At 48.6% G+C, this 25,360-nt stretch overlaps 1 protein-coding gene across 2 annotated transcripts in view; it reads right to left on the bottom strand.

The window, feature by feature from the left end:
- Positions 1-20,784, bottom strand: part of B4GALNT3 (beta-1,4-N-acetyl-galactosaminyltransferase 3) — a 61,541-nt gene extending 40,757 nt beyond the window's left edge. Inside the window, exon 1 of one of the 2 annotated variants that reach the window (XM_416381.8) lies at positions 20,423-20,784. In XM_416381.8, coding sequence (XP_416381.5) covers positions 20,423-20,573 — 151 coding nt within the window. In that variant the 5' untranslated portion in view covers positions 20,574-20,784. Of the gene's footprint in view, positions 1-20,199; positions 20,370-20,422 lie in introns of those variants that run through there. The other variant, XM_046901467.1, reaches the window with a different exon arrangement.
- Between the last annotated feature and the right edge of the window lie 4,576 nt (positions 20,785-25,360).

Genomic DNA, 25,360 nt, shown 5'->3' with positions numbered 1-25,360 from the left:
AAAACAAATTGCCACAGAGAGTTACATTCAAAAGATTCCCTTTACCACTCATCTTCCCAGCAATTAAGAGTAGCTTACTCCCAGTTTTCTGGGCGATTGAACCACCCTGGAAGAATAAACCCCAACATATTTTCAACCTATGCTTTTGTTTACTCAGAGAGGGCCAATTTTTAATTCACTTCTTATGAGAACTGGCAGCAGGGCTGGATCATCAAAGGGCTAGCCTTAGCCAAGCCAGAATGGAAGAAAAAGCAATGCCCATGTAATGAACTGCTGCTAAACAACATCAAATACATTTGAGGAGAGTTTGATCTGCTCCTGGAAGTTCCATGAACACACACAGAAAGTGAAATAAATATGTTAGGTTATTTATTGCCATTTCTTCACTCAACTCAAAGAGCTTCTGCCAGAACTGCAGTTGCTGTGCACAGAAGAAAAACCACAGAGGCCCGCCTAGGGCTACTCAGCACGCAGATGTGCTCCAAACTTACTGAACTTTGCTGGTTTCAATTAGAGACCAGAGCTGGTTCTTTAACTCTGTGTTACAAAAAGTCCTGTCTGAAAAGGCGCAGCGTGTGCACAGTACCTCCCTGTGCATGAAATAAAAGCCCTGCATAGGAATTTAGTAATTAGCAGATCAGATCAGTCCACTGGTTCATCCCATCAGATAATCTCACTTTGACTGGTGGCCAACATCTAATGTTTAAAAGGCAGAAGGAAAACAACCTTCAAAAGTACCTTTAGCTGTATTACTTTACGGAAGAGAAAAAAAACCCATCCGCATGACCTATGCAAACAGCCAGCTTATGCCCTGCAGCACGAATTCAGATTACTCTTCTCTTACCATGTGTAATTGCAAGTGTTATTATTAGTCATAAAATTAGCCAACCCTTACAAAAAAAATCCAGCCACGCCATTTGCATCATAGGCTTCTGCAGCACTCAGTCAACAATACTGAAATTATCCTGCACATACACCATAGGTGTTATTTTATACATAATGCTTTTTAATTTAAGGGAGGAACGCCCTTATGCCAAGGAGCAGAAGGAAACCATGAGACGGATTTCACTTTTGAAGCCACTTTGAATTCTGCTGCAGGACCAGCTTTAGCTCTTCTCTTTTCATGGCAAAAAGAATTTTAAAACCTTATATCCTCCTGTCACATGTAAACCTTTTCTGACTCAACCACCTTCACCATTCCTCCCCTTTGGGCCTCCTCAGACTTCACGATGCTCTATGTGCTGAGGCACACTGAGCTAGGTGCCCTACACCCCACGGAGATGTGTTTGGCTCAGCTGCTCCTTTCCCAGCTCTCTTTCATTCATCAAACAAATCTGCTCTGGCTCATGTTGACTTCAGCTCAATGGGAGCCCTTTAACTGGCTTCAGTGGGCTTAGATCCAGCCCTGGGCCCTCACCGACTGATGGTTCCACCAGCTGCAGCAAATGAGGCAGGCAGCTCTGTTGCTCAGCCAGTTTTTACCATGCAGTAGAGCGAACAATTCTGGGGTCACTCATCTGCTCCTATGTTCCCCCTACAATACAATTTTTGAGAGATCTACTCATGTTTTTCAAATCCAAGAAAGTGCTGTCTACTGTTACCACTGCCACCCCAGACAACTCTGGTAACACAGATGGATCCATTTATCCAGATTGAGGATGTACTGGTTTGACAATAGCACATCTCGTATTGGCCTGACGTTGATCAGTGCCTCACGGCCTGATTGTAACCTCAGAAAAGCTGTGGTCAATCTGTAGCAATTCCCCTGAGTTTTGAGAGCAGATTTTAGGCCTTGTTGTAATATGCAGATCTTCTCAGTGCTCCTATGGGGACTGAGCAGCAGGCGGTTGTGGGAGCAGCTCTGGCCGAAACACAAGTGTCAGGTCCTGGCTTTTCTGGACAGCCTGATCTTGCAGTGGGCAACCCTGACCATGGCAGGGAGGTTGGAACTAGATGATCTTTAAGGTCCCTTCCAACCCAAGCCACTCCATGATTCTACGATTTCAAACCCAGGTGCCCAAAGCTCAGCAGGTTCAACCAGGCCAAGCAGGGAGTTTGCTGCAGCCAGCACCCTGCCACGGTATCCTACACTCCCTTCCTGCATGAACGCTTAGGGACGAGACTGACTTGTCTAATGCCAAGAGCCATGTCTGCAGCCGGTATAAACTCAAGGGAAATCATGACTTTTTAGCCTGGCTTAACAACAGTGTGGGCTGCTCAGCTGCTGCCATGTCCTTGTGTCTGGCTGAGTTAAGGGCCTGCTAAACGTTTGGAAACTACATGAGGTTCTTGGAAGCAACCAATGGCATTTGGCCACTCGTATAGGAAATACACTTGTACAAACATGCTTGCAGACAGTTCCCTCATCAGCTTCCCATCACAAAAGGGTGCCAGGGATTAGTTCATCCACCTCGGGGATGGAGTTGACCTGCTGTCTCCGACAATCCAAACCCAGATGCCCCTGTCCTAGTCCTTTCCATTACCTACTAAGCCTGACTGCTTCTGTGATTGCTTCCTTGGATGCTTATCTGTATACCCAATCCTAGTGTACGCTCTGAGTGTATGCCACTGAACACAGGCTTCCCTTTTGCAAGGGTACAAGGAGCTACAGTCCTTTCAGGAGACAAGCCTGGGGCCTTCAACACATGAAAGATGTGGATCTTTTGAGATAGTCCAAAGGAGGGCCATGGTTATGATCAAAGGGCTGAAGCACCTCTCCTATGAAGACAGACTGAAGGAGATGGGCCGAGGAGAGACCTCATTGCAGCCTTCCAGTGTTTAAAGAGAGTTTTTAAACATGAGGGAAATCAACTTTTTACAAGGGTAGATAGTGATAGGACAAGGGGGAATGGTTTTAAACTAAAGGAGGGAAGATTGAGATTAGATGTCAGGGGGAAGTTTTTTGCTTGAGGAATTGGTGAGGTGCTGGCACAGGTTACCCAGAGAGGCTGTGGATACCCCATCCCTGGAGGTGTTCAAGGCCAGGTTGGATGGGGCCCTGGGCAATCTGATCTAGTGCTTGATCTACCAGTTATCAACTCTGCCTGTGGCGGGGGAGTTGGAACAAGATGATCCTTGAGATCCCTTCCAACCCCAGCTATTCTATGATTTCTGTGATTCTGTGACACTGTCCAAACATAGCAGCCTTCTCCTCAATGCCTTCCCCACTAACGCTGCCAGCAATTTCACTTGTTTGAGATCTGTATCACCTATATCTTTCTCTACCCACATCATGCAACTCCAACACCATCAGAAAAGCACCTGAGCACAGGTCTCATTCAAATTCAGCACTGAAATACTCCTGCATCGTGGACACAGTACTTCAGCAGGTTTCTCAGAGTATGCCAGCAGCAGCCAAGTGTATGCTGAGGCAAGGTGAGGACTCCCCTTTGCCTTACCAGCCCCTTCCCCTTCACACAAGGCATGGAAGAATCAGCCACATTAAGTTGCATCTTGATCCAATTGAGCTCAACAGGTTTTTTGCTACCGTTCCCCAGAAGAAAACTATTTGGCTTATGCTGTTTTGCTGAAGGATATACACAGGTTCCTGGAAATGCACATATATCATCATTTTTGCTGGTTCCTCATCCTGTAATCACACTTTCTGCTGTTTTAGCACTAATGAATTTAGACTGACTGTATCAAGTTCTTCTTGACTACCAGTTTCCTACTGGTAGTCTCCCTACTTCGGATTGTTGCCTGAGTCCCTGCAGACCTTTGACCAGTAGCATTCTGGCACAGGAAATGATTTGCTCAGGCCAGGTACATGACTGCATGGCTGATTTCTAGGAGCTGCTTCCAAAACAAAGCAGCCCAGATTCAGCAGCTGCCCATGGAGTGAATAGGCAGTTGAAAGCCATTATTTGTGTATGGCCAAAAGGAAGCATCCTACATTGCAGTGTTGCTTACTTTTGCTATTTTTGACAGGAGTAGCTCAGCTCCTATTGAGCTGGCCTGGAAGCCAGCTCCATTCAGGATGAGTTGGGTGGGAACAATGGCAGAATCGAATTAGGGACTGGATAAAAGCAGGTGACAGTAGTCTTGTCAGAACAGGGCCCATTATTTCCTGGCACTTATGGATCACTGGGAGACCTAAGCAGCTCTCCAGAGACACAGCAGCCCCTCATCCTGCACCTGCCTGGGTTCTCCCACCTCCACATCTCACAGCCACCTGTCCTTAGCCAGTGTCACCCACTTAACTGTCGGTTCCCTTGGCCATAACCTACCAGCTTCCTCTGGCACCTCCCTGGGGTACCACACTGAGTGGCAGGGAGGGCTTGACATTGTGCATGTGATTCACAAGCATCCTTGCTTCTTTTTATTCTGGAGGCAGAGGAGGTTCATGTGCTAGAGCTGGGACAAGGTAGGGACTTGCCCTGCAGCACCCACTCTTGGAAACCAGCGCAGCCTTTCCCAGTAAGCAGAGGCAACACACGATTGACATCATATATATGCCCCATATAATTCCCCATATATACCTTAAGTCAGAGCCTTCCTGATGCAGAGCTATTGAGTGTGGCGCTAAAGGGCTGTGCCAGGACAGGAAATCTGGCAAACACTATGGAGCACGTGGGCTTTCAAGGAGACCCTCTTCCCTCAGATGTGGAAAAGGATAACCTGGCCCTCTGGTGTGCAGCAGTGAGATAGAAGGACACAATCTAGTTGTGATGTTATTACAGAAAAATATGGAGAATGTGTTACAAGGCTGAAATCTTCAGAGCCCTACAGGCAGTTTGCATGCTGCCCTGCCCTGTTAAGCACTAAGTGACTGACAACTAGTAATAATGCCTGTTACCTTGGCTGTAGGAACACAAACAGGATTCTCAGAGTTCAAGAATGATTTCTCAGAATTTTAGACTCGTTAAAATATTTTTGTTTTCACTTTGATGAGCTACAAGTGACAACCCTTAGCTGTAAGATCTCTGCTTAATGGCTTCTTTGTGTTTCCTTTAGGAAGGTGCCCAGCATCTTCAGGTACTTGTGTATCTGCCAGCACTGGAAAATTACAGAAACATCCAAGGAGAGGAATAGGAAGATCTTGTAATTCTGATTAAGCAAAAGGAGATTAAGAAAGCCTTTGTTAAGCAACTGAGGAACAGGATGCTAAAGTGAATATGGGTACACTCTCTGATAAATTACAAGCTCTAAATATACATGTGTCTCGGACTATAGCCCTAAGTCTGAAGAGGTGTACATGTTACAGGCTCAGCTGCTTTCTTATCAGGAGCTGGGATGATAGTTCAGTGCAGAAAGCCCTAGGATGGGAAGAGCAAGAACTGCCACAGGCCCAGATGAAAAAAAGCTGTGTGAAAGCTGTACAAGCTGCACAGAGTGTGAGAGGCACACCGAAATCGGCAGTGACTCTGTATACTGCCAGTACGTTGTCTGCATCCCACTATGCTCTCCTTTGGGAGAAAGATGGTACCTCTCACAGCTGTGCTGCTCCAGCCCATCGAGCTCATTGCAACTCAAACAGGCATGTGTGCAGCTACATCATCAGGCTGTGTTGTGCACAGAGGGGAAGGGAAGGACATGAGGATGGCCTGTGCAGAGGAGGAGGAGGCAGGCAGGTGTGAAAAGCGAAGATGGCTGCTCAGGATCAGGGTACGCAGGCAGTGCAGCACTGGGGTTGCTGACATTCCCTGCTGTGCTGTATGGACCAACCTAGTGAGCAGTCGGCACAGGATGGGGTCAGGACTTGAAATGGAAACACACAGTTGCAACCCTAGAAAGGAAAGTTGCAAGAGCCATGGCCACGGCATGTCTTATTTATGTGAGATCTAACCTACCACCTTCACAATCATTGTTCTGAACCCTTAAGAAAGCAAGAAGGGAAAAAAATGTAACACAGAGCATGTTGTGCAGGGGGGAGCTTGGCAGCAGAGAGTAAGGCTGTCAGGGTCATACAAACATGAAGGGGAACACTGCAGGAGCAGTACTAGGTGAGGTCAGCAAGTTGCAGGCACATGCACGCTGAGGTAGACAGGTATCCATGCAGAGTAAATACGTGGGGGTACATCTGCACACCCTGAGAGCACAGGGGAGCATGCAGCTGTGGATGGAAGGGATACATGGAGCCCCTCGGCCGGAGGAGGGACATGTGGCAGGCAGAAGCAGAGATGTGCATGGCTTGCAGGTGAGCAGCCATAACCATGCAGGTGATAGGAGATGAGGCAGTGTACAGCAGCAATCCCATGTTGCAAGTATTGCTGTATCCTGAGGTTACCTGGGCACTGCCAACTTTCTCTGGGCAGGAAGACAGCAGCACCTATCAGAGAAATATTACTCACCGAAGTCTCTTAACTCTGGTGATTTTGATACATCAATATCCTACGCAGAGAGGATCCCTGGGTGACAGGGAAATCAAGAGAAACCCAGTGCTGACAAGGGACCAACACCAGAGGGAAAGCTCATTGACAGTGACTGGAATCACTTGCTCTTCCCATTGCCTACAGGGCTGAACACAGCCTGCGTTATTCATTGTTTTAACAAAGCATCAAAATCCATGATCTCATAAATCTTAAGATGAACTTTACTATCAACCCTGGTGTAAAAACATCAAGGTAGACTGTAAATTAAGAGCCTCACACCTTGGCTCTATACAAAGGAAACCACTGCAGCTGATGAGCCCATTTTGCAGAACACACACAGGGAAAAGCTAGCGTGGAAGATTTGCCTCTGGCCTACAAAGCAATGCATGAGGTACTGCAGGAAGCTCAGGAGGAGTTTAGTAGCATGCTACTTGGCTGCTAAAACCCTCACCTCACCGACCCATTGCACCATGGCCACCTCAGGCTCAGAGGGAAGAGCTGCAACCAGGGGTTCATTACAGAGCAGCTCCATGGAGGCCACCCTGGGTCAACCAAGCGCATGTAAAATTATCATAGCACTAACCCAACTGTCTGGCATCCCATTCCTGGGCCACAGAGAAGAGGACAAAGTGAAGTGCAGGGGCTGCAGTTCTTCTGCCAGGAAGTTCTACTTCTTAACCCAGAGCAAACAGGTTTGGTTAGGTGTGCTCAGCAAACAGGAGGAGCCTGGGTGCCTTTGGAGCATGGCACAATCCAAAATTAGATTAGGCATTAATTTCTTGGGAGATCCAGTTGCTACTTTCTGGAGTTTGGACTGACTTGGTAGTACTTGGAGCACAGCAAAACCCACTGTGTGTGGACAGTACTGCATGTGGAGATGCCTTTAGAATCCGAGTGTGCACATCTGCAGTGTAGTTACAGACATTTCTTTACAAAGCTACAGATCCAGACAGTACTAACACATGTATTTAAAAGAACAAAAATTACGAAAGAATGCAAAGCAAAGCATTTTTACTTTGGCCATACAGGGAGGTGACAAGTCCCAAGCACCCACAACAAACACAGCAAGTAAAATCCAAGAAGTGTGAAAGGAGAATTGTAGCCTATGCACCCTCCAACTGTGCAGATGCACTCACAGCACAAACCCATGCAATCCAGGACAAAACCACCACTATACACACTGCCTGCAAGAGCAAGGTGTGAAAATGAGGAAGCAGTCCTGTACCAGAGGATTTGCCAGATTGGTGTGAGAAGGGGAAGAGGAAGGTACAGCCTCCTTTTCCCCCAGCCTCCAAACTAAGTCTCTAAGTGATATTTCACTTTGTTGGGTTTGGGGTAAGCCCTTACCAGCAAAAACATCTGCCTGAGCTGGACTTGACAATTCATTTTGCAATTCATTTTGCAGCTGCTTCAGCCCATATGTTTCGCCTTTCTCACGCTAAAAATACCTCAGTGGTCTTCATGGACTCATCATTCCACCTCTGGCAGGGAAAAAGGGAGGCCAGGGACCTACAGGACAGTTTTGCTTCCCTTGCTTCACTGGAATGAGACACATACCATGGCGGTCACAGGAGGCAGGCACCTACACCTGAGGCTGATGCAGGTGCAGGGGTGGACACTGCCAGCACCGCATCCCTCCATCCCCCAAGGTTCTTCCCTTCCCTGCAACCAATGCAGCAGAGACCTGGCAGAGGGCTGGGACACCCAGTGTACCACCTCCAGACACAACTGGAGAGGCCACTTGGCACATTAGCTGTTTGACACATGAGGTGCAGCCATTCGATCTGCTCGTTTCTCTGTTGTTTGTAGGAAAAGGGGTAAAAGGGGAATTTCATTTGCCTTTCAATAGAAACAATCACCAGACAGACCATGAACATGCCATCATAGATTTCTACTTGCTGCCATTGGCCTAGCTTTCTCCATGAGCAGTGCCTGCCAGCATTCCTTTAGCTCTTTGCCATTGAGGTGCTCTGGAAACAGAGCTCCTTGCAGACGGGACCTTCACAGGGCATGTCAAGCAGATCCCACATATCCACCATGAAACCTGGGTTTGCTCTGCTCCAGCACTTGCATCCTGGCACCCAACCTGTTGCTGAGAAAAAAAAAAAGTCCTAATACAAACCTTGACTATGTTTACTTTGGGTCTTATTTTGGCTGTCTGGGATGTTCGCTTTGCTCCACCTCATGCACTTAGGGATCAAGTTCCCATCTCTGCTGCATCTTTCCATCCATTTCTTGCTCCGGGGCTGTGCAATTCAAGCAAGGGCAGTGAACGAGAAATGTCAAAGGTGAGAACCTTTGAAGTGAGGCATGCCTAGGGCATCCAAGCCAGCAGGACTGTGCCAGCAGGACTGTACCAGCAGGACTGGCCAGGTCCAGCTTAACGGTCAGTGGTGAAACAATGCAGTCTCTCCAACTACCTGGAAGGAGGTTGTAGCAAGGTGTGGACTGGCCTCTTCTCCCAGGTAACAGTGTTAGGACGAGAGGTAATGGCTTTAAGTTGCTCCAGGGGAGGTTCAAGCTGGATATTAGGAAAAATTTCTTCTCAGGAAGAGTGGTGAGGCATTGGAACAGGCTGCCCAGGTGTAGTCACCATCCCTGGAGGTTTTCAAGAAAAGGGCAGATGTCACACTGGGTGACGGGATTTAGTGGTAATGTGGTGATGGATTGATGGTTGGACTGATGGTTGGATCTCAATGGTCTTTCCAACCTTATTGATTCTGTGATTCTGTGAATGTGCTTTCCCCTTGCACTGGAGTCAAGGGGAGTCCAATTAGCGCTCTGCCTTCACAGAGATAAATTGCTTCAAAAGGATAAGTAACTGCAGTCATTGGCATCACAGAGGTACAGGCCACTGAAGGGCCTTGTCCTGGAGCTTCAGCTAGTCAGCAGCACCCTGTTCCCCCAAACTGGGTCTGTAACCACCAGACCACAGCCCCTTCAGCAGCCACGAGAAGACAAGTGCTCATTTATGGTGGGTGCTACTGAGGGCAGCAAATTCCTCAGCAGCTTGTTCTGGCAGGGTGGGAGCACTGAAATAGTTTTATTACAGGCAGCCAAACCCCACATCTGCCCAGAAAACCTCTCCCTGAGCAGAGAGTCATCCAGGAGCAGAAGCTGGCCTCCCGGCCTGTTTACGTATTCAAAGAGAGGCAGAGAAGGAAGCAGAGCTCAGGGAATAAGGATTTCCTCCCAGCTGCTCCAGCCCCCCCCCAGTGGCACCCTGAGGCACCAGGCCCGGCACCAGGCCAGCAGCAGGCCTGCCGCTCTGCGTGGAGCGATTCAGGTCTGCACTCATCTCCCCCTTGCCAGGCCTGGCTGGGGCAGACACGGCATTTGGCAAGAGCAAAGCTCCCTGCTAATTTTAGCCTCCAGCTCTCCACCCAGGCAGCTGGAGAGCTGCGGAAAGCTGGGCAGCACCGAGGTGAGGGCTGGAGATTCTGTCTTCAAACGGCCCGCATGCTGCCAGCTAAATATAAACCCACGGCGGGCGGGGGACGGAGCAAGGCCACGTCACAGCTCCCCAGAGACCTGCTGCTGGAGCTCGCCTGCTGCCCAGAGGGCTAAAAATCCCAAGTCCTTGACAGGATCCCATGTGTTACACGTATTTACAGAGTTATGAGCATTTGCGAGGATGAAGCAGGTAACCACATGCTGCAAGTGGTGCAGAGCAGTGCAGCACAGAGCGGCACAGAGCTCAGTACAGGGAAACCAGATGTCTTGACAGGCACAGCTGCAGTAAAAAGCCACCATGGTACCAATTTTCGAGGCATCAAACACCCCTGTGACAGCAAGCATGCTCTTAGCCACCTAAGTAGAGTTGCTTACAGCCCCATCAGCTTCTGTAATTATTACCCCTGCATTTTCCTTTTTAAAACTCAGAGTCAGCAGTTTACCCTGTAACCTCCAACCCCTTCCTTCATCTCTCCTTTTGATCTCTGCACCCAACACCACCAGTCCCAGCCTCTGCTCCACTGAAATCCCAAGCATTTACTTCTAATTGAGACTTCAGTTCTTTGTCACCCACCGCTTTTGGGTGGCCACCAGCATTTTCTGACCACTCTGCTTCAACACTCACCTCACTGTGCCCCATTTCTGTCTTTCTCTTTCTGAAATAATCCCCTTTGCCTGCATTCCTAAATACTGCGGCTTCTTTCCCGCTTTACTCATCTTTCAGATTTCTTTCTTCCTCTACTTCTGCATGAGCTGCAAGACAATGAAGCATTTCTTTCCCCTCCTCAGTGTCTCTATGCGTGATACCTAATTAAAACAGAGTTACACAGAAAGGGTAGCGCACAGAAGCAAAGGTGAGCAGCATCACGCCAACTGCAGAGAAACAACGTTGGAAAGCCATGAGCATCAAAACTAAATGAAATTCAGGTTGTGTGATGGCCATCTCAGCTCCACCGCTGAAGCAGGTGACTGACAGACAAGTAAATAAACGCGAAAGGCTGCAGCTATTAACTGCGGGGGGAAGAGAACACCCACTACCAAGGTTACAGCCTGTCAAACCCTGGTGTCACAAAGCACAGCTCATTCCCTGAAGAGGCAGGAGACCAAAACAACAGAGACAGAAATAGAATATGTCTATCAGAGGATAAAAAAGTTCCCAGCATAGCTTAGTACGGAGCAATGCAAATGTCCTTCACCTTGCACGCTGAAAAAGCTCTTCCTTTCCCAAGGAAGTGGCTGTGAAAGAGCAGGACCGAGAACTGCCCTGGGAATCAACAGCCTGGGAGCCACGGCAGCACAGAAAGAGGCAACAGAGCAGATTCCCCCAGCCCATGTGCTTGTGTAGATCCTGAAGAATTAAACACCTCTATAAAGAGAATTTTGTCTGTGAGGGGAAAAGAGAATCATAGCCAATACCAAAGAATTTCTGATGCTTGAGGTGCTCACAGAGTGATCCGGAAAACAGGTGAACTGGGAAAAACCTTTTTCCACAAACTGCCATTAGGGCTGTGTTTGGCCCTCAAGCTCTTTCCTAGGACCTGGATGAACTTAAATCCACAGGGATATTTGCTCTGGGGGGACAATACCAGAGAGGCATCACCCAAGGCTCTGTAGAAGTTGGATCTGCCAGGCTGAAGCAAGAGAGTCTAAATAACTTACATGGTAAAATGAAAAAATAAAAAATTGAAAGGAAATATTATAAATGCTTGAAAAAGTGGCCTACTTATAGAATATCCTGAGTTGGAAGGGGGGCATAAGGGTCACTGAGTCCAACTCCTAGCTCCAAACAGGCTTTCTGAGCTAAAACATCCTATAGGCACGGGGCTGGAGTTTCAACTAAAAAACTGAAAACTAAACGAATAATACCCAGTATTTTGAGAATAAGCACTAATTCTGTGATCCACAGCCATCACATTGGTTGCTTTTGCAGTACAAGCCCACTTTGCAGACTAATTGAAAGCCTAAGGGAGATGCAGCGATCGCAGGCACTTGCTAGCACAGGCAACAGAGGTACAGCAGCACATTATGCGATGGTCTGTCTTGATTGAAAACAAATTAAAACCTCTTAGCTGGCCTGCTCACAGCACACCACACACTGCAGCAGCCAGCACTGATGCTGGCAGTGAGTTGCTGCAGCAGGTCAGGGAGCCTATTAGTACGTGGCTGTCTGGGCAGGATATTCTCAGCCCTCAGTAAGTTTTGTTCTATGGCCTAGATGGGGTTAATAGCAACCAGACACGACTACCACACTTTTACAGATAGCAACATTAAATAATGTAAATAAAACTAATTTAGGAAGTGAAGCATTTACGAGAAGGGCTGGAGACAGCTTAACTAGGCTCAAACAAACAGCAGCACTGAGGAAGCTGTTGGAGCTGCCAGCACCACGTACACGGGCCAAGTCAAACAGCCCACACTGATGACATGGAAATAAGTGGCCCCTTGAAGCAAGGCAGAAGCGTATCTATTTAAAATGGCAGGAAAAAATACACATATTGTGGATGTAGATTATCCTCCTACCAAAAGAGCTCTAGCAGGCAATCCTGCAGCCTAACAGGTGATGATACAGATCAGATGTTTTTACTGGTAAATGAGATGCAACAGTACCTGACAACGAACTGCTGTTTAACATGCATGAATTTACAAAATTTCAGTGAAAAACAGGCTTCCACACAACACTTGTAGTTCCTGATACCTACAATCCAGTGGGCTAGTGGAAAAGAAAGTTAAAAATACACAAGATGCCTGTTAGGGAAAACCTTGTAGTTCAGTCTCTGGTCTGTATTGAGCGTTTTTACATCACTGAGTTGTGCTGGCTGTCAACTGCTCATATTTTGCTCAATTGGAAACAAAACCCAGGAATATTTAGTCTGTCTGAAATCAAGGTCACTGGGGACTTGTAGATGAGATGGAAACCAGGCAGCACAAAACCAACCCATGTATGATGCAAAGGCCTGAGACACCATTTGCATCTGCTATGGAAAACAGTGACACAGAGAAGCAAGAATAGCACAAGATGCAATACTTTTGCCATATAAATGTACAATATAGAGTAACAGATGACAGCTTCTCCAGATTCTAAAAAGAAAGGAGAGAAGAAGCCACATCCACTCCTTTTCCTTCGAAATAAATAAATCTCCAACGGGACAGTCATATAACACCAAAATAACCAAGCCTGAGGAAATAAAACCACAATTAGTGAACTTGTGAGAGTAGCACTGATGCTTCAGGAGGACTCGCAGGTCTTTGTATTGTCTGAAGTGATCCACACATCAGCGACTAACTGAATCTGGTTGCTCATTGTAGCTAATATAAATAAGTTCTTATGCCAACATGGATTCTTGTGTCTTTGGAGAGGGCTGATTGACCTAACAGCAATGATCCCCTACATGACCCTAACACCTCCAAGTGCGGAGGGCTCTCCCCAGCCCAGAAATACTGAAGCCTCGTGCTGAAATGGCATGGGGGAGTTTCATAGAATCACAGAATCATAGAATCATAGAATCGCTAAGGTTGGAAAAGGCCCACAGGATCATCCAGTCCAACCATTCGCCCTTCACCAATGGTTCCCGCTAAGCCATGTCCCTCAACACAACATCCAAACGCTCTTCGAACACCACCAGGCTCAGTGACTCCACCACCTCTCTGGGCAGCCCATTCCAGTGCCTGACCACCCTTTCAGAGAAGTAGTATTTCCTAACGTCCAGCCTGAACCTTCCCTGGTGCAGCTTGAAGCCATTCCCTCTAGTCCTATCACTAGTCACACGAGAGAAGAGGCTGACCCCCAGCTCACTACAACCTCCCTTCAGGTAGTTATAGAGAGCAATAAGGTCTCCCCTGAGCCTCCTCTTCTCCAGACTGAACAATCCCAGCTCCTTCAGCCGCTCTTCATAAGGTCTGTGCTCCAGACCCCTTGGGTAGAGATACAGAGGAGCTCTGGTCAAAACCTGGCCAAAGTCAGTAGAGGCAGACCTGGTTTCTTTTGTTCTTCTGCTTTGGATGCTGTGTATTGGGTTGTGTTTTTGGTTTTTTTTTTTCTTTTTCTTTTTTTTTTTTTCAATTCTTCTTTTAAGCTTCCAAAAATCATTCAGAAATGAGTTTGGAGTCTGAACAAGAGATGAGCTCAGACTGCAAAGACCCAAAGCTGGAGGTGTATTTTGGCTTGGCTGATTAAACCCGCAGACTACGAATGTCTCAGATCATAAAAAGTGGAAGTATCTAAGGACCAAGTTCACACCTGTTCCCACCCAAGGCATTATGTGTGCCTTTCTTAGATCTTCCACCACATTAAATAAGACAGCTTATTTCCTTTTCTGGAAAGCCCTTCTCAACTACTATTGCAGGCTTGAAAAAAAAAAATGCTGTTGGATTGGGAAGTGCCTGAAAAAAGGAATATCAGTGCACAACAAGAAAAAAACACCACAGGGAAACATTGAAACATCAAGTACACGAACTCCGTCTATTCTTAAGGCAATCACTGCAAACACAGGAGGAAGAACTCTATCATCCCACAATCCCTACTGCCATGACCTACAATAGAGCCTCCAGGAAGACATCCTGCTTTTCACAGTATTGCAGACACCGGTAATTCCATACCAGGAGATGAAAGATGTCAATCACCTCTCCCAGCGCCACTCTGCCTCCATATCTGCCTGAACCTGCAGGTGAGAGGCACAAGACGGAGCCTTCGTGCTGAGAGCTCAATGCCAGCCACCCGCAGAGATGCATCTCCAGAAGACAATAGCGTTCCTCTGCCAAGCACACGGTGTGGAGCAGACACAGAGGAAGGCACAGCTCCTGGTATATGAGTAATCCTTGCAGCCTGATTCAACAGGACAGGAAGGTGCGGCTCAGGAGTATGCATTGCACTGGCACACCTCTACACAAACCTGTCACAGGTAACGTATGTAGTTAGAGGGGTGGTGCAAGAGGTTCTTTCTAATAATAATACACAGTCTTTGCCTGGCCCCAGAAAGTCCCCAAATCGCTTGCAGATGGTGGGCCAGGTTCCAAGAGAGCAAACACTCACAGCTCTCATGCAGCACGCTGGGCGCCGCTCCAGAAAGAGGTTACATACGAGTCAGATCCCAACCTGACTTCGCGTCAAGAAGTGGAAAAAGCCAGATTCACAAGCTGCTTGCTGTACATGTATGGGAAGGAATCAATTGCCTCCACGTCAAAAACCTGCCCTGCCCGCAATGCCGGCCTTCTCCCAAACCATGGTGTGCCTCGGGGAATGGTGTTGGCACAGGTCACTGCAAAGCAGTGTCTCATTTCTGTCCTCAGAGGTACAAGATGAACAGCCCCAGCTGTCTCAGCCCGTACTGGTAGGGGAGGTGTTCCATCCCTGGGATCATTTTTGTGGCCCTCCTCTGGATGTGCTCCAACAGGCCCACATCTCTCCTGTACTGAGGACTCCACATCTGGATGCAGTATTCCAGTAGGGTCTCACCAGCGCAGAACAGAGGTGCAGGTATCTAGCTTGACTTACCCACTAAAGGGAAACAGCAAAGGTTCGGCCACCCGTGGAGCACCACATTCTTGAACCTCTTATTGTGGGCACTCGGCAGCCTTCGGTGCAATTAGCTATGCAAAAGAGCGATACTGAGCATGCACAGGCAAGTAAGTGTGAGTGTGAGCAATTTCAAAAGCCAGACAGTGTGCACGTGAACAAAGCTGCATATCTGAGCGTGCACAGCCTCATGCATAGGTGCAATGAGGTTACAGCAGTGGATAAATTACACTGAGCAACTTCAGTGCTTCACCAGCTGCCTCCTAACACACCAATACGCACCTGCCAGGACTCGAGACAGGTTTTAAGTAGCTCATGCTGCTCTGTAATAACCTGGAGCCAATTTTCTAGGGCTGGAAAGGGACATTAAAGGCACACGTGTTGGGGAGGGGAAGTTTTGCCATAAGTGAATTTTATGAGCACATCTCCCTGGATTCTCCTGAGTCCCTCCAATTTCCCACTTCAGACACGAGAACTGCATGTTGCTGAATTAGAGCAGCAGCCCACGTCCCATGAAATGAGACCGTCACAAACCCGAGTGGGAAGACAACATACTCCCAGCATTGCTTACACACAACACAGAAACGCGGAGGAGCAGGGGTGGGTTGGAGCAGCCAGGAGGAGCAGGTTAAAGCAGAACCCCTTACTCTCTTGCTTCTACAAGCAACACCTCACAGCACTTTCATCTAATCCTGCACACCCTGCTCTAACCTGGCTCAGCATCACTCACCTGCAATAAGGGAAATCAGTGCAAGCGACTTAGGGGCTCCCAAGATAGCACAGCCTTCACAGCAGAAAAAAACAGACGGCAGAGCAACGGCTGGGGCTGACCTTGTCTCTAAGCTTGTTCAGGGATTCACTTTTATGATGTTGACACAAAGCTTTAAAGCAAAGAGGGATTCTGCACAAAGCTTGCCAGCCCACTTATCCACATCAAGAGTGGTTTTCTCCCAGGAAGACCTCTCCCTGCCCTTGCCCACCGCCCTGACTGTGCTGCCAAGCCAACAGCGCTGCAGCAGAGTGCAGGACTCAGGCTCCAGACCCGCTGCTCTGTGCTTCACTGCTGCTTCCTCTCTTCTCAACTCTTCACTCCCTCATCCAGTCCTTAGTGGATGCCCTGTCCCTGGGGACATTCAAAGCCAGGCTGGAGGGGCTCTGAGCAACCTGATCGAGCTGCGGGCATCCCTGTTCACAGCAGGAGAGGTGGACCAGATGGCCTTTAAGGGTCCTTTCCATCCCAGGTGATTCTATGATTCTAAAAAGAAGATCCCTGCCTCCCGCCCTCACTGGTGGGGCGAAGCTCGCTGTGTGGCAACCGGCAGAGGCGGGAAAAGCACTTCTGCTCAGAGCATACCGCGAGGCAGCCAGTGCAAGCTGCAGTGCCCGGGTTCCTTGGCAGGGAGGCAGCGTCCTGCCTGCTACAACTTGTGTCGGATGACAAGAAGCCACATCCCATGGGAGGAGAGTTGTGCCCATCTTCTGCTCACATCAGCCTGCTTGGTTTTCCTCCCTCAGCTGAAAACATGTTTATTTAAGATTCCTATAAATACCTACCGAGCAGCAGGCCAGCCAAATATGCTCAATTAACAAAAAAAAAAAAAGAAAAATAAGAGAAACAAGCACGCCTCCCAGTAACAACAGGAGTGCTCTCCTGCCCAGGAGAAAACAGCCCTGCCAGTAAAGCTTTCCTCCATATTCTTATATTTAGGGATACATTTGAAGGCATTACTTTCTTTTTAACCAGACTGGCTGCTCATTTCAGTATTACCTTCAGAGGAAGGTAATACTCCTGAGGGCCCACACGTTCACCCAGCCCTTCCCACTCTGTGCCCAGGAACCCCACAGCCAGAGCCTCTCCCCGCACAGTGATACAATGCCACGGGACCACTGAGTATCAGTTATTACAGTAGATTCTCTGAGGTCCTCTATTCTCTCCCAGACAATGTTATTTATTTCCCTCTGTACTGACCACTGGTGAGGCCACACCTCGAGTGCTGTGTTCAGTTTTGGGTCCTTCATCACAAGAAAGACACACAGGCCCTGGAACATGTCCAGAGAAGGGCAATGAAGCCATGATGGATCTGGAGCACAGGTCGTACGGGGAGCAACTAAGGGAGCTGGGATTGTTCAGTCTGGAGGAGGCTCAGGGGAGACCTTATCGCTCTCTACAATGACCTGGAAAGGAGCTTGTGGTGAGGTGGCGGTCAGCCTCTTCTCCTGAGTAACAGCAACAGGACAAGAGGTAAGGGCCTCAAACTGTGCCAGGGGATGTTCAGGTTGGATATTAGGAAACATTTATTCTCAGAAGGAGTGGTGCTGCAGTGGCACAGGTTGAGTCACTTTCCCTGGAGGTGTTCAAGAATCGTGTGGATGTGGCACTGAGGGACGTGGTCAGTGGGCATGGTGGGGATAGGTTGGGGTTGGACTAGGTGATCTTAGTGGTCTTTTTCAACCTTAGTGATTTGATTCTTCGATTCCATAATTAATATACTTAACTCGTTGCATAGCAGAGTTCCACATACATAAGAGGAGGATACTTAACTCGTTGCATAGCAGAGTTCCACATACATAAGAGGAGGACAGTCAGGGTCACAGCTCTGAAGCACCACTTAACTCCATTGTTTGCAGCCATTGCAGATTTGCTTCTCCCACTCCACAGTGACCTCTTGAGCGAGAGCAGCATGAAGTTGGGGAGAACAGCCATGCCCGAGGACCTCTCTGCAGAGAGCACACACATACCCATCCCTGCGTAGGCAGTTCCACAATGCTTTTTCGGAGGCAAGGAGAAAGATCAATTACAGACACAGGAGACAAAACCAGATCTCCCTTAGCTCCCTTCCAAGCCCAACAGATCTACAGCTTTCTGCCCTCCATGGAAGGAACCTTATGGCCTTTTACCTAGAAAAATTATTGAGTAAACAGCCTTTGTACTTTATTAGCAATAACTGGGGAGGCCGTTGCATCAGGTCATTAGAGATGGCAGCTCTTGGTTGGTTGCCAGCTGTGACTTACATAGGGCTCCCACCTGGGACACACAACGGAAAGCAATGCAAAAACAAGAGGAAAAAAAAAACCAACATTAATTGCACTGAGAATCACCCCCTCCTCTGCCAGCTCTCCGGGACATCTGGAAAGAGCCACCACACAGGGTCACAAACACAGCCAACCCAATCCCAAGAGAAGAAAACACTATTTTGTTCTAACAACCAGAAGAAGAAAACAAATACCAGTTGTTTTTCATTCCAGCCCCAGATTTCTTTTCAAACAAAGCAGGCTTCTGGAGGTACAGGGTGAGAAGAAGGGTGGGGAAGGTCATGGATTAACCCCGCTCTGCTGGCAGCTTCCGAGATGCTCCCCAGGAGGCCAGCGAATGCAACCTCAATACCCAGCACTCTGGTGCTGCAGGGATCCTGATGAGGCTGCACCCTTCCCTCCTTGTGCCACCAGCAACCGTGGTGGGTTGGGAGGGAGTACAACTTTTTATTGAGCTTGAATATAATACAGTTGTTTTCCTCATCTTCTGTTTTAGTTGGTAGTGACCGCAGTCGTGTCACTGTTTCCAGTTTCAGTCTTGAAACAAGATGAATTTTCTAAGGTGTAAGAGTCGGTCCTGCCTAAAGGCAGAGGGGAAGAATCCAGAGCATAACAGCACTTCCTTGCTTGTGTGCATTCCTCCTATTCTCACCTCCCTCCCAGCCCATTTTTCCACTCCCTCTCCCTTTGCATTGCTACCAGTACAAGCACCTTCACCGTGTGCCTGCACACACCCAGCCCTTTCCCCTTATCACAACTGCTTTCATACCTCACAGCCTGGCTCTCTCCCTTGCTGCACCACAGGAGCCCTCTTCACATTTACATTTTTTCATGGGGACCTTTGGGTGCGTTGGCAGGCTACTATGCAGCAGGAATCATAGAACTATAGAATAACGTTGGAAAAGATCTCAAAGATCACTGAGTTCAACCACAGACCCACCACACCATGCCCGCTAACCATGTCCCTCAGTGCCACATCCACACGGTTCTTGAACCCCTCCAGGGACGGTGACTTCACCGCCACCCTGGGCAGTCCATTCCAATGCAGCAGCACTCTTTTGGAGAAGAACTCTTCCCTAATATCCAACCTGAAAGCTTGGCTACACGGCATAGAAGATGCCACATGGCACAGGCTCACGGTGCAGCCTATCTTCTCTGTCCCAACTAACTTCCCCACACATAAAAAGGGCATCACAGATAGAGGATCCATTGCGGCCACCAAAATCAGACCTCTGCCACGGTTGGAACAATAAATACAGGGTTTTAACCTTAAGATCACAGATAACAAGGAACAAATGGACCAGCTGACGGTCTGGTCCTGTAGTGCCTTTGCGGGAGCAGATACTCATGGAGCTCCCTGCACAGCTGCAGCTGAAAACCTGAATGCTGACACCAAGGCTGACCCACGGGAATGAGAATTGGACAAAGCGACCGAGATGCTGAGCAGCATTAGCAGCTCGGTGTGCTGGGGAGACTGCTACTGCATGGACCGATGCCAATCACTGCCTGTATTTAGGAAACAACACCCATAACCACGGGCTATTCAGAACTGCCCTTTGAGTGTAGCAGACAAACATGAAAAGGCATACAGCACGGATGGAATAACCGTGTTTATATAAAAACACGCATCGACCTTTAAATGCGGAGGGAAAAGGAAAAGGAAAAAAGAAAAAGGGAAAGGGAAAAGGAAAAAAGGAAAAGGGAAGAAAAACGGAAAAGGAAAAAGGAAAAGGGAAAAGGGAAAAGGAGAAGGAAAGAGGAAAGGGATCTGCCCGCACCCAATCTCCTCCCTGCTGTACTCCTCCAAGTTCGCACCAAGCGCACCGTTTCCAGGCCAGCAGCGCGCATCTCCCGGGCGCGCGTTGCCTCCTCCTGTACATACAAACATACCGCCGCCGTCCCGTTAAGGCGATACTCAAAGCGCCGGCTTCGAGCCCGCCCATCGGACTCCGCAAACCCAGCCGGGTCCCGCGTCGTGACAGCCCTCCGAACAGAGCCGACGGCGAGGCGAAATCCCGACACCGGCCCCTCTCTCGCGGCGCAAACCCCGGCTCCGGCCCAGGCACCGGGCAGAGAGACGAAGACGGAACGTAACGGGACGGGTGGTACTTACTGCGGTCCGGGCCGGCCCCGCCGCCGGGTCCCGCCGCCGCCGCCAGCAGCTCCAGGTAGGCGGCCCAGAGCCCGAGCGCCAGCGCGCCCAGGGCCAGCAGCAGCCGCAACAGCCGCCGCCGCCGCAGCCGCGCCAGCAGCCGGCCCCGCATGGCGCCGCTCAGGGCGCCGGGCCCCCTCCGCCCCGGGCCATGCTCCCGCCGCCGGGCCGCGCCGCACAGCACCGGCTCGGCTCGGCTCGGCCCCCCTCCGCGGGGCGGGCCCAGGTGCGGGGCGGCGCCGCGGCCCCGCGGGGGCAGCTCCCGGGCGGGCTCTGCCGCCGCTCCCCGCACCTGCCTCCTCCCCGCGGCTCCGCAGCGCTGCCCCGGCCTCGGCTCGCCCCCTCCGCCCGGGAGGGTCGGCACCCTCCGGCACGGAGCTGCGGGGAGATATCTGACACCTCTGGGAGGTGCTGACCCTGCCCCTCTGCTCCGCGCTGGTGAGACCGCACTGGAGTACTGCGTCCAGATGTGGACTCCTCGGTACAGGACAGACAGGGACCTGTTGGAGCGCGTCCAGAGGAGGGCCACAGAAATGATCCCAGGGATGGAACACCTCTCCTATGAGGACAGGCTGAGGGAGCTGTTCGGCACAGGCTGTTCAGCACGGAGAAGGCTCCAGGGAGACCTGAAAGTATCTAAAGGGGGTTTGTAAGAAAGAAGGGACAGACTCTAGCAGTCTGCTGTGACTGGACAAGGGGAAATGGTTTCAAACTGAAAGAGGGGAGATTCAGATTGGATATAAGGAAGAAGGGGTGGTGAGGCTCAGGTTGCCCAGAGAGGTGGTGGATGCCCCATCCCTGGAGACACCCGAGGTCAGGCTGGACGGGGCTCTGAGCAACCTGATCTACCTGTGGGTGTCCCTGTTCACTGCAGGGGGGTTGGACCGGATAGCCTTTAAGGGTCCCTTCCAACTCAAACGATTCTGTGCTCAGAAAAAGGAAACATCCTCCATCTGCCCATCCCCAGACAGGGCAGGTGACACCAGGCACTACCTGGCCACTGGGACATGGCTTGAAGCAACACTACAGGAGCTACAGAGGGACACTTCTCCTGCCTTAACAACTGCACTGTTGGAACTTGTTTGCATATTAAAATAAATAAGCATGCAATTTCTCTGGTTGTATGGAGGGGAGTGGAAAGGAAACTCTACACTAACAAAAGGACTGCGTACCCAGAGCACCCTCTTTGCACTGGGCTTTCTCACTGATCACCCAGCAGTTCAGCTGACAGGGTATTCTGTGCTTTGCTTGGGGTTTTGTTTATTGCCCATTTTGGCTGTGTTTCCCCACAGTAATACAACACTTAAGGACGCGCATCTCCTGATCCTCTTTGGCTGCATCCCTATGCATCCCTGCCTTGTTCTATTATGCCCGTGCCTTCGGTTATCTAACAAACTGTTTCTCTGTTCTGTAAGTTACTTTTAGCTCTGTGCCAACTTCCTTTCTCTGTAGTCTCCCCAAAGGTTCAATTATCTGCCTCCCGCTCCTTCCCTTTTTTCTTCTCGTGTAACTTTCATGTTAACACCAATTACCAGCCCTGCACCGACTACACCCAAGCATCCCTTACCATCGCTAACCCTGGTAAGTGCAGGGCCTCCCTCCTGCCCATAGCCATGCTCTCAAGCACCATCCCTGACTTCATCTCAACGTTTGTACCTGAAACGGCTCAAGTGCTTCCAACAGAAAGGGCAGTTCTGAAGATGCTGTTGCCCGTTATTTCCCCTCTTGGCTTTTCGGTACTGGACTCCATACACAGGTTGCTGATGGGCTATGCTAGTAAAATCCCTGCTGATGCTTTGCAACACAGTAGCAGAATCCAGGTGGTTCCTCAGTTAAACTGTTGGCAAAAGCACCTTTTTAACCGGTAAAGTTGCAGGTGACGGCCCAGGTGTGACTGCCCAGGTGACAGACAGTCACACCACTGTGTTCCTACAGCACCGCTGTCTGGGTGGGAAACTTCATCCACGCTTCTATCTTTTCACAGCGTAACTCTTTTAATACATCTCAGACCCTAGGTGTCCAGACAAAATGGCATAGGGACGACCTGGCCTTCCTTTTCAGCTGTGAGGAGGACACGTTTTGGTGTGACCTTAGACATGCCCAGAGAGGTGGTGGAGTCACCGAGCCTGGTGGTGTTCAAAGAGCGTTTGGATGTTGTGTTGAGGGACATGGTTTAGCGGGAACCATTGGTGAAGGGTGAATGGTTGGACTGGATGATCCTGTGGGTCTTTTCCAACCTTAGCGATTCTATGATTCTATGAACGTCACCCAGTGCCTTGAGGAACATGTCCTTCATATCCATCCTGCCCTGAGAATGGGCCTCAATTGCCTTCTGAGCCTCAGAACTCTCTCTCAACATTCACGGCACGTTTGCACTTCCAGAAAAAGTAAAATTACCTCATCCAAGGTGAGATCTTTCAAAAGACTTTTCAGGATTTATCGTAATGAGAGACGCATCTAAGTCTATGACCATTTTGGACACCCACCTCTCTTCAAATCTGACTATGGTTTTGCCTGACCTTCCTCCTTTTCCATTCTAAGAAACACCAGGATTTGCTTTATGGTTTAAGCGATCGCCTTCACCACCCTTATGTTTCCAAGGAGCTCTGAAGATACGCCACAGTCATTTTATTATGGACACCACTGAGCATAAAGCCAAACAGCCTCCCATGGGACGATGCTGACCAGACCTCTCCCCAGCCAAGCTAGCACTGAAGGGAAGAAGTGTTTTACTGAGCAGTCTGGCAGTGACTCATTGCCGAGATAAATGTTTACAGTGAAAGAAAGTCTATTTGATCCCTGAATCAATATAGGAGAATTCAGCACATCCTGGATGTGCTTTCACCAGGGTAAATCCAGAGCTTTTGATTCAGACTGAACCCATTTCAGCAATTAAACCCTTCCTGACCGAGCAGTTAAGATTTCCTTGCTTTGACATTGAAACACTGGTACGTAGAAAGCCTCTGTGGGTTTTCTGAATAAAAGCAGGTAATCCCTATTTACACATCTGTAATTTGTCCACGATCCAACAGCACCGTAATTCGTAAAGCATCCAATTTGGTCAGTGTAAGTGAATGCTCAGCCCTGCTGAGGGCCTCGTTAATAAAGCTGCGTTTGGAGCTGACTTGAAGCACAGCCACGCTAACTCTGCTCAGAGACATCCCTTCTGCAAATGGTTAATTTGGTACTACATGGGCAGCATCACAGCTGCGTCCCCACTACTCTCACACAGTCACACCAGAAGCATTTCCCCCCAGTAGATTGAATTCCATGTACTTCAATGGCATATTCCAAAGAAAACCCTAAAGATTTGATGCTACCTAAGGACTGAAACAGACTGTGTTCCTTACACCAAATCCTATGAATGCAGCCATCAGAAAGAATTGCTGCAGTTTCACCTCTCATCCCTTCCACAAAGCATCTGAGTGCGTTTTGGTACACGTGCTAACTATGTACTTCTACAGCTAGACTTGCAAGTTCAAGAACAGCTCTTTAAGGGAGCAAAGCGAGCATTTATTACGACTTAGGAATACGAAAGCATAATGTCGCAAAAAAAAATAGTAAAAAGAAAAATCTTCAAATGTCCCTTCCATGCAAATGAGCTGTTACGCTGCTTTGAATGGGGACAAAAGTGACATCTTTAGTAAGATTTTGACTAAGCACGCATGAATACGTTCCAGCGTAGCAGAACTAGATGTATTTGTGAGCTGTAATTAAAAGCCTGACCAACATAGTTTTCCATGAACCGAACTAACGAAATGCACGGGATGTTGCTCCCAACTAGTCCCAAAAACAAGTGTCTCATTATTTACCAAAGAATTACTTCCTGGCCTACGTACAGAGGCACTGCAATTCCAGATTAGGTGCCCAGAGGGTCTATCCATACTGGCAAAATGTGCGTTTCTGAACAGAAATGCAAGCAGTTTAAGTTGTACACGAGCATATATTCTTATTATTTAGGGTCCATTCTAACAGCACTGATTAATTATACTCAAATTATGGTATAGGAAAAACATGAGGTTACGTGGGTTGTTCTTTTCTCCTCTTTATGTAACCTTACCGTGTAGGGTGAGCTGACACAGTATACATTCCTATAATAAAAGCAGTAGAACAAGTGTGGAAGAACTCCTACCAATATTGCCGGCAAATATATCTCCTATCTCTAAAGGCACAAGGGACCATTAAACCATTTCCTGTTATTTCACATCATTATATTTCATTACGGTCTAACACGTCAAGCCTAGTAACTTATTAAAACAAGTCATCTTTTCCAGAGGCACAATCTTTTTTTTTTTTTTTTTTTTTTTTGGTTTGAAGACAGAGAATTCGTTACCTCCAGAAGCAGTTTGTCATAATGAAGGAAAAAGAACCATCTTTCTAATCAAATGTGTTCTTTTTTCTTTTTACACTGAATCTCCAGGGTCAAGCTACTTGTTCTCGCTCAGCCTCCTTCTGCTAAGATAAAGAGGCCTCTGGTAGTTTTTCATCACCGCGCATGTATATTAATCAGCCCTAATGAAATACAGTATGAGCTCTTGCACAACCTTTTCATCTCTGCTAAATCATCTTTAGTTCTGTGCCTTGCCTGATATTTCAACACCCTTTCTAAGATGCACGCACTCCTAAGTAATGCTACACAACTTGTTCTCACCTTCTGCTCACATTTCAAAGTACAATGCTTTTGCACTCCAGTCTCCAATAAGCTTGTTTGCCCAGTTCCAGCCCTTAATCCTCGGACTGTCTCCATATTCCACGAGTCGGCCATTTTAGAGATACGTTACAAATGCTTTGCACCTGCATAACCCGGCACTTAGTTGTAGTGACATGATACAAATCACACGTTAACATCAAGTGGCCAAAAAGCTCACCTTTGGAGCAAGTTATGGAAAACGGACTAAC

The sequence above is a fragment of the Gallus gallus genome, chromosome 1 (genome assembly GCF_016699485.2).
Source record: "Gallus gallus isolate bGalGal1 chromosome 1, bGalGal1.mat.broiler.GRCg7b, whole genome shotgun sequence".
Taxonomy (NCBI): Eukaryota; Metazoa; Chordata; class Aves; order Galliformes; family Phasianidae; genus Gallus; species Gallus gallus.
This window is presented reverse-complemented; position numbering and strand designations above follow the sequence as displayed.